At 34.9% G+C, this 10,338-nt stretch overlaps 1 protein-coding gene across 1 annotated transcript in view; it reads right to left on the bottom strand.

Moving 5' to 3' along the window:
* Positions 1 to 3,016: 3,016 nt before the first annotated feature.
* Positions 3,017 to 10,338, bottom strand: part of IL1RAPL2 (interleukin 1 receptor accessory protein like 2) — a gene marked incomplete at its 3' end in the record, with an annotated part of 1,466,967 nt that continues 1,459,645 nt past the window's right edge. Inside the window, exon 11 of the mRNA XM_081115342.1 lies at positions 3,017 to 3,714. Coding sequence (XP_080971468.1) covers positions 3,017 to 3,714 — 698 coding nt within the window. The remainder of the gene's footprint in view (positions 3,715 to 10,338) is intronic.

Raw genomic sequence — 10,338 nt, 5'->3', positions numbered from 1 at the left:
CAGTGAGTTTCTTTCCTTCTCTTGGAAGAATTTCATTCTTTCTCACTCTTGCCATTTTCCAACTTGTTACAGAATTAATTTATAGGATACTACTTATTTGCATGTCCTTTTGAAACTCTTCCATAAACTTCTCTTTCACAACTTAACTGTTTATCTTCTCATTGCAGCCTGGTTCCTGATTTTAATCCCCACGGTGCTATCCACCAATCTTCAAACAAAGTATTGTCTTTTCACATGATGCTACCTAGATTCAAGCTTTATGAGAATTCCTTAAGTGCCTTTGTACCCATTTGTTAAGTTAAAGTACTTGAAAGCTAAACAGCTTTGGAACTAATTGAATTATGGCTTAGAGTGGGTGAGGAGAGATGCCTTCTTACTTCGATTTAAGAACTACCCAGCTACCTTTGAGTCTCAATATTTAGATTGGAGCCCCATAGATTACCAAACCTGCCAGATTTTGTATTTGGCAAATTAAAACCATTTACATGTTGCACATCTCCCTGAGCATTGAGTTGTGAATTTCTCATTTGTCTCATAATTTTAGATATTTTTTAGAAAACTTTACCTTAAAATAGCCTAAAGTTTAAACTATGTGTGCTGTTGGTGGAATGAGCTAAATCAATTTGTTATGAATGTGTGGGAAATAGTTGTGCCAGCATTTTTCTAAATTTTCACAATCTTTTTCAATGAAAAATTGAGAAGAAAAATTTTCTCACTGTGAAAGAAACTGATAGAGTACATCATGTTCTATACGAAATACTTATTACACCATTATGGGCTATATATTTTAAAAATCTCAGATGAAAATCAAATTTTGAATTACTATCTAGAAATAAACTTTTATAGATAGTGTATACACTGGTTTCTGAAAATGATAGAAAAAGGTTTCTTGTCAAGTTCACCACCGCAAGTGTGAATGCTCTGTTTTTTAGTACATACTAGTTGTGAAAGGACACATTGTGGCCAGCCAACTCAAATTGCTACCCACGTTTAATCATTGTAAATAAAGGAAGCAGAGAGACCCATGTTATATTTTCAGAACTGGCATGCTCAATACAGAACTATTAGTTTAAAAATACTACTTAACATTCTATTTGAATTTATCTATACTTCTGTGTAAAACAAAATAATAAGAAGTACAATTGGTCACTTAAACATATAGTACTCATTCCATGCAAGTTATTAACTTAGTAATTACACATATCATTAAAGAACAATGAGAGCAAATACAACTTGATAACGCTTGGGTAACAGTTAAGTACTAATAAATTTCCATTTTGAAAAACCTATAGTTTTTACAGAAGCAAAATCACCTTTCTCAGTATGAAACACCTGTATGTTTTGAATAGGACTTTTCAAAGAAACAACTAATTGTCTCACTGTGAAATGAACATGTACCCCTGCTAAGTGTTCACATACTCGTGGTGCATAATGTATTTCTTTAACAGCTTGATATAGTAAAGCAACAGAGAAGCAAGTACTTTGAACCCTTGGACCACAGGAGTTGAAAATATAAAGAGATTGAAAAAATAATCAAAACATTATCTAATGTTCTCTTATACATTTGAGTTTTAGCTACATGGGTGGGCAAATTAATTTTTACACACTGTGTACATTTGTCCTTGCTTATATTTTTTTTTCAAAACATGATTTAAGAAATATTTCCAAAATGCCAGAATCAACCTTGGTTAACAATTGACCCTCATGGGCATCTTGGTGCAGAACACACCAAAATGGATTAATTGGAAAGAATATAAAGTAGTAATCCACAACAAATATGAAAATAGGGGAACATTCCTTACAGAGAATTCATAATATTTTAGATTATTCACAGGGATTTTCTGGTGGAGTACAGTCACAGTCACAATGTGAGGATGGAGAAGTTTATCTACAAGATATACTCTTTGAAGCACCAGGAATAGAGATAATTCTACAGGAACCTTACACATATCACCAAGCAGATATTGTATATGTACAGAATAGTGTATTTCACAACTACATTTTAGATAAGAATCACTGCAATTGCTGCTCTACCACCAGTAAACTTGAATTATTTAGCACTTCATCTGTGGTTATTGTTGTTTTACTTCTTTTGTATTGCTGATATGTGCAGTCAGTATTTATTTAAATTCAAACTCCAATGACACTGATAAAAGTAGGAAGATACTCACATCTTCTCATAAAGCTTATAGAAGGTTGATAGATTATTTGGGGGGAATCCAAATGTGAATTTGTTAGCAAACAATAACATACACACTTTAAAATGTGTTTCAATTTTTTAAAACTTTTAAAATAGGCGCTAGAAAGTCATAAGGTTGTTCAAAATCATTCTAAAAGAGCTGACAACATGTCTATTCAGTTGCTTAAGAAATGCATGTTGTTTACCTACAAGTTTGCCTACAGAATATGTACTTGCTTAATAAAACTATGTCACAACTATCTTTATGATCTATTGATTTAGTCTACAGAAATTGTCCATTACGTTGAAGAAGTTCTAATTGCTTCGATCACATTTTTCATTAACTGATCTTCCTCTGCAAGCAGTCTTCCAATTTGAGTGCCTCAACACTTCTTTCTTGATAATTACTAATTTTCAGCTAATCTATAATAGTTCTTCTTTCATCTTAAAGGTAGTTCAGAATTTTCAAATTCAGTAAAAGTCTTTAAATTTTCCCTGTTTCAAATACCACATAGATAGTGAAATATTCATAAATATGTCAAAGGTAGATCATCTACTAAGCTTGCAGTTCAAGTGGTATCATAAAACCTACTCTAAAACAATAGGAGCAACATTTTCCAGGAGAAATTAAAACTGTAAATTGGAACAAGGTACTATACTACAAAAGCAGGTCTTTCTTCCCCCAGTATTCTGGGAATGCATACAAAAATTGAAGTACAAAAGCAATTTCTGTGCCTTTTTCTTCCAACACTTTTTCAGCACCTCAATGTTAGGTGTACTTTATGCTTGTTATAGCATAAATTTTCCATGGCTTTTCTCAGTATGTCAGAATCTTCACTACCAAATATCACTGGTGAAGCTAAGCTCTTTGGATGATAGAGGTAGCATGGAACTGTTTCTATGAAATTCCTGGGTATCTTTCAGGGGATTATTAAGGGGTAGTTGTCCATTGAGTAGCTTCAGAGGCAGGTTACAGTAAGTGTGGTGGTTGCTTAAGGAAGGTACAGACAAGGTGGTGGTTGGCATCTCGTGTTTATAACTTCTGCAACAGTGCCTCATTTGCATTGAATCTGAATGGTGGAATTCAGGGAGATCAGCTTGAGATGATACCAGAGAGGCTGAGGTACTGGTCATGGCAATAGAGGGTATAGGTTGGAGTTCTCCAAAAAGTCCTTGTTCTGCAGAGTCCAGAATCTGGCATCGAGAAAGTACTTCCTTTTTCCTGATGGGCATTTCATATACTAAGTGCTTCCAAAACTTAGAATTTAATTTGCTGCTTTTGGGTCCCTTCCACTTGATAAGTGACAGAAGTTTGATGCTGTGCTTTAGTGATTCCACTTCCTGGCAATTCACCTTCCCTTTTAATTCTGTACACTCAATCAAGATCACTTTGATTTCCCCACTGACTAGCATGTTATGGAGTCTGCTTTCCAATTCAAAAATACTCCATCCTCGTCTGAGAATATAGTTTGATGTTAGCACGATAATAAGTCTTCTGCTTTGCTCAACACATCTTGTGAGATCTTCAATGTAAGCTAAAAATCACAGAAAGAGAGAAAGAGTAAAAAAAAGACATTTCCAGTTTTTAAAGCATTAGGTTTGCACTTTAGAATAGTAAAGATACAATCTTTCACTAATGCACATCATATTTTCTTTTGTTGTATTGCACATTCAGAAAGCCCATTTTCTTAAAAAGAAAAATGAAAAACATACAAACAAACAAACAAAAACAAACACCTGCTTAGCCCTGGCCAGTGTTGTTCCATTTCAGCATTTCCCTGTACACCGAAAGGTGGCAGGTTTCATTCCCAGTCAGGGCACATACCCAGGTTGTGGGTTTGATCCCTGGTTGGGACATGTATGAGAGGCAACTGATCAATGTTTCTCTCTCACATCAATGTTTCTCTTTCTCCCTTCTTCTCTCAATTAAAAAAATGTTTAAAATACTCATTTTTTTTTTTTTGCCCTTCATTACTTACGGTGTTTTGTTGGTGAATATTAAATCTGACTTCTTCAGAGCTTAGGCATATTTCAGTTATTTTTATTTATTTGATAAATTAATTTAAAGCAGGCTTCCAGGCTTATACTCTAAGTAAACAAGCAATCAATCAGTTGATGAAAGCAAAAATGGAACTTTTTAATGACTGAAGAGTCACTTGTATTTATGGGTTTTGTTTGCTTTCCCCCCTATTTTTCAACTGCAAAACAAGTAAGGGGGCACCTATGTATATGAACTACTTCAAACATACTGTAACAGAAATGGTGGAAAATCTTCAGGAATAATAGCTTGTTTCTCAGAAGACTTTCTGTTACTTGAAACTTTACGTTCTCCATTTTGCCCTTAAAATCCAGAGATAGGGAAGTGGTATGTATGTGCCCATGAATTTTGAGCCAGCTGCTCTTTTTTCAGAGGAAGAGAGAGTGTTGGATTTGAAAGTGGGGGGTGGTGTGGAATGATCAGGAACCGAGGAAGAGTCAACTAAGAAGAAAGTTTTAGTGCCCTTTGTGGAGCAATTCTGAGAGCGATGTGAGTATGTTATGGCCTTTCCATGGTAGAAAAACAACTTGAAATTTATACCATGGAATAATCCTTTTGCAAGCATCCTCCCCAAAGTCTTATCCGCCAAAAGGGGAAACACACACATGTGTTAACAAATGGAGACTTGGACACAGGTGCTACAACAGAGAGCTGTCTTTACTAAGCAGAGCACAAGGTCTTGTCTAATGTGCAGTGTCCTCTAGCAGAAACAGTGCTTATAGAAGCATAGCAACATTTGTCACTGTAAATCTGTCCAAGGTTACAGGCTGCTTTCAAAGAGTCACGTCCAGTGCATAGTGTACAGCCCAGTATAAGCCATTTGAAAAGAGAAACTTATTTTACAGATGCATACTTTACAGATTATCTCTCTTTCCCAGTGTTTATTTCCACCACTTGGCAGCAAAAACACTTTCACAAGTGAAAATGAGCAAACTTTTTACACACCCTACAGATAAACAAGGAACTTTTAAAGAGATACACATAGAATTGCCCATTTTCAATTAATTGTTACTGCTGTTTTGGTTTTTTACTTAATACATTTTAGCACTTTCTTATGCGGTAGTTACAATGACTGTATCTGAGAGGATAAAGCAACTACTAAGTGGGAAAAGAACCTCTTAAGAATTATAAGCATTTTATTTAAGCATTTTATTTTAGAGATTGTGTATTCAGTGAGAAATCAGCATTAAAATCTGCAAATAGTAAAAATAAAACAAAAGAACAAAACAAAAAACAGTACGCAAGTAGCAACAGGAAAGTTGTCACTCAGTAATTATCATGTAGAGAACTGGTGAAACAGAAAGGAAGGCAAGATAGAAAGTTTCACTAAAATGGAAAAAATATTATCCCAATGCATCAACATCTCTGACTCTTCATTTTATTCCTTTCTTTCTGCTCCCAAAAAGAAAGAAGTTATGTGGGAAGCTTCATCATTAGAAGTTGGATCTGTAAGATACAGTAAAATAAACTATCATGCATCTTTCCCATTATTCTTTTCACCTTTCCTTAAAACAACAACAAAAAAACACAAAACCAAATCCAGAATTATGGTATAAGTGCAGGAGTCCATGAAAAGACAGTTTTACCAGGTAAATTATGAGTTAATGGTTAATTTTATAGAAGACTCCTTTAAAAATAATTTACCAAGGAGTTATTCTGAATAGTGTTCTTCCATCATTAATTGCAGTTTTTCATTTAATTTTTTAAATTGTCTGTACAAACCTCTGTAACATAAACTATACCTCTCTGAATCACATCTCCTTGCCTCCAAGGAAAGCACTGTTTCTATATGTTGAGATGTAGTTTAATTTACTTTTTAATTACCAGTATACTTTTAAAAACAAAAGATTATATACATATATCCATCACTTAAAGAAAAAAACACAACCCAGGTTTTCACAGTAATTAGAGCAAATATTCATATATATGGTAATTAATTTTATTGGTAAATCATTAACTTTGGCTTCGCTATCCTCTTTCTCAAATGGGGAATTGAACATGGTATAATTTCCCCCCATTAATACGGTTATTCCTTCACCTGTCTATTATATTTTTACATTTGACAGCTAAGGATAATGCAACATTTAGGTTTTTTTTTCCGGGGGGAGGTTTTTGAGATTCATTAGACAGAAATTGCTTTTGCTTCAGGAATGAATGCCTGTGAGGACAGATCCCACTATGCTCAGCTGCACAGGGTGTGGGTGTTGAAGGAAACCTTGGAGAGAGGGAGTGGTCCCTGTCTCCAGCATACTACTCTTGCTGTGCTTATACTGGCAAAGCCTAGTGGAGAGTTGAGGCAACCATCCAGATTATTCCGGCTGCAAACCTCCTGTGGAAGAAAAAAGGTCTGAATTATCCTGGTTTGCCCTATATATACATTAATCAAACGCACTGGAATCAGTCAGTTAGTACCTCAAAATTTTCCCTGAGTAGACACAGTCGAAATGTCCCAAAGAAAACATGAGCGATTTGCTTGGGCCCTGAATTTCATGTTCCATTTCACTTGGTGAAAAACCAAGTGGAAGTTTTCAGATGTGAAGCCCACATTTCACTTCTTGGGATGGTGATCAGTGGCTGGGCAGCAATCTCAGTGTTTGAAAGCAGCTGGGGAGGTGCCTCCAAGATCTGCCTGGCTCTCAGGAAAAGAAGAGACTGTGCCCTAGCTTCCATATTCTGGCTCTCCCTCTGTTTTTCACTCTGCTTTCTTTCTCACTGTTTCTGTCTTTCCCTCTTTTTCTCTCTTGCTTATCTCCCTTTGCCCCTTCCTCCTTCCCTTCCTTCCTAAGTCTTTCTTTCCTTCTCTTTATCTTTCTAAAAAAGAACTTAGCTAGCATGGAAAATAAAAAGTAAATTAACAAGAGGTAGAGTTAATATTTTTCACTTGCTAATCTTTAGCCAAGGAGTTGTTGCTGGCTTCTACTTAGCAAGTGCCCATGATAATTTCCTCCTTACCTCGGGGTTGCATGTCTGCTTCCAATGACCGAATTGGAGCCTAATCCATCAGGATTATGTTCTGCTTTTGTATGGCTTGTGAGCTAAGAATGATTTTTAAACATGTTTAAAGTGTTGTAAAAGAATAAAAATAAAAATATGATGTAACAGAGACCATATATAACCCACAAAGCCTAAAATATTTACTATCTGGATCTTTACGGAGAAAGTTTGCTGTTCCTGAATTAGAGATCAATCAGGGTGTGTAGGCTTGGAAAAGATCCAAATAAACTAAGCAAAAAGGTGTATTGAGTTGAGATATTGGTCATCCATGGCTAGTGTGGTTTCTGACAGGCAATGGTGTTACCCATGGGCTGTGGCTTTGTTAGAAATGTTTTAGAAACCTCCAGAGACCATTTTAGAAAGCTTATTATCATGAAGAAATTATAAAGAAACGCCCGCCCCTCAAAAAATTAAATCCACAGCACATATGAATATCCGCTATACCTTGCCCTGAGTTATTCGGGCAAATTTAGCAACTGAGTAACAGGAATCTCTTAAAATACTCTTTTTTTCTACAAAAATATATAATATTCCTTAAATTAAAGGTTATTACTTCTTCACAAATTTTAAAGTAACTTACAATGACAGAATAAACTAAAGGGGATTGTGTCTGATAGCCTCCTGCTTCTCTAGACAAGGCTGTGAAACCACACCAGATTATCAGACATTAAACGAAGCTAATTACACTTAACTTATTTGTGATCTTCATAATTTGGTAAAGAAAAAAATTCTCTTTGATAAGTTTTCTTAAGTTGGTATAAATTCATTTTTCACATTTAAGTGCACCTTCAAAGAATCTTTTCCTTTTATCTATACTGTTCCTTTTGACAGGAAGTTAGAAAAAAATATTTTAGAAAAAAAAATGCACTGTCACTATGCATTGTCCTTAGGATGTATATCTATTAGAGAAGTGAAGAAATAATATGTCAGTAGCACCAGTGTTTGTAAGAAACAAGGAAAGTGACTACCTAAAACCGTATCAAAAACAAATTCAATTTTAAAATCACTTCCAGGGATAGTTGAATAAAATTCCAGTGCATTTATTTAGAAAAGTAGGATTAGATATATAAAAGTGAGTTGAAAATAGGACAGTTATTAACAAAGCAAAAAAATATACTATATGAAGAAATACAGAAACAAAATTGAAGCAGACATAATGACAGGCCCAATAAATTTTTCTAATGGGATGTATATACTTTTCCAAAAGAACTCAGTATACCCCTAAATCTCAGGCTCTGAATCTGCTGCAGATATAGGCAGAAAGACAAGTGAGAAAAACACTGTATATCATGAATTTCCATGTGGTCTTGCTACTTCCTACTAACCGTTTGATTTATTAAACTAATCATTTAGGAACTTTATAAATTATGTTTTATGTTAACACTTCTACTTATGTCAGGGTCATTATTAGGGGCAGTTAGCACATTAAAAATTTTAAAAGACTATAGACAAAGACATAATTCATTAATTTGCCAGGTTCCTATAATAGTAGTTCTATATGCCTATAACTGTAGTTCTGTATATCACTATCAGTTAAACAGACAAATCATTGGAGTGAGACAGGATACATCAAAACAGATAACACTCCATTAATTTTTGGTGAACATTAGTTAATTGATAAGCTATCAACAATGATACTTATAAAACGTAAGGGTTAATATGCCAAGAATTAAAACCAAGACAGTTTCTGACAGTGGCTGAGATGGCTCCCCTCCTATTACCTGTGTGGAGAAACCAGCAAAATAATATAGGTTTTCAATGTATCAAAGAAAAATGTATGATTTAGTACTATATATTTGTGGAAAAATAGGTCTCTGGTATAACTAGAGGCTTACAGTGAGGTACTTTATAATGTAGTCTCACTAAATATACTATCTGCGTTTTCAATAATGATGTTTAATACTAAGCTACTGAAGGACTTACACAGGTTGACAACCTGACTCTTTATCTTGGCTGATGCTGCTTAACCTTTTGGGGTTGTGATTCTCCCTTTAGTAAGATTCTTTCTATGTTGTCTGACACAGAGATTGAGGCTACAGAATTTTTACTTAGTTAGGTGTGTGTGAAGTGAGGAGGGGACTTTCTAAACATTGTGTGATATTGCTTTGCCTACAAAAACCTTCTATGTCCCCTCCCTTGCCAAGTCCTTGGCTTGATAATTCACAGATAGTTTGCTGGGATAAATATTTTGGCAGGTGTTTTGTTTCTGATTAATAGGTTAATCAATAGTTAACATGGATTTGCTGAGACCTTGTGACTGTAGGGAATTATATTTATTTACAGTTTTGACTTTGGAGGCTACATTTCTGGAAATGAATCCTTTACTTTTGCTATTGCATTTAACATGTGGGTGGGTCGGAGAGCATGTTAGTGGACAGAATGTACTCTGGAATGTTGCCACTTCTTTAAATTATTTATCTTCCCTCTTGACTTCCTCACCAAGAGTAGAGGAAAAGGGACACATTTGGAGAATATTGAAAGAAAGAGAATGTTGAGAGTAGCAAAGAGAATTCTTAAAATGTCTTTCCCCTTCACTTTTCTCCATTACCTTCATATCCTAGAAAGTTGTAGATAAGCTAATTCCAATCAGTGCAATCTTAGTAAATATGAACAAGACAACTTGCTCATTATAGTTTTTTCTGTGGTTCCTTTAGTAGTTAAGACACATTTATCCTGTTCTACACTTCTTTGTTCAAAGGTGCCTGTTCTTTGTGCTACCTAAACAGTAGATTTCCTGATTGAAATTCTAAACAATGGATTCTTCCTTTACCTCAAACTTTGATGGCACACCTTAGTCCACTGACTTCAGTACATTCCTGTGTACAATGGAGTACAGTTTCCTCTCTTTTGACTCTAAAGTAAAGGGAACGGTGGATATATCTAATTTTTTTCCCAGTGAGTAAAATGCACACAATGTGTTAAATGATTGTACATGTTACCCTTGCCTCACAGTTTTTAGGTCACAGACGTCAGATTGTCTGGAAAAGGATTTTATTACTCCCTGAGGATAATTTATTTGAATGGTGTCCAATATGTCCAGCTATTAGAGGAACTATTGGCAATGAGTACTACAGGACCATGTACAATTTTTTTTTTTGCTTCACTTCAGAAGTGACTGGGGATCATC

This window comes from Myotis nattereri (genome assembly GCF_964212035.1).
Source record: "Myotis nattereri genome assembly, chromosome: X".
NCBI lineage: Eukaryota > Metazoa > Chordata > Mammalia > Chiroptera > Vespertilionidae > Myotis > Myotis nattereri.
Note: the sequence above shows the minus strand (reverse complement) of the source record. Positions and strands in the feature narration are given on the sequence as shown.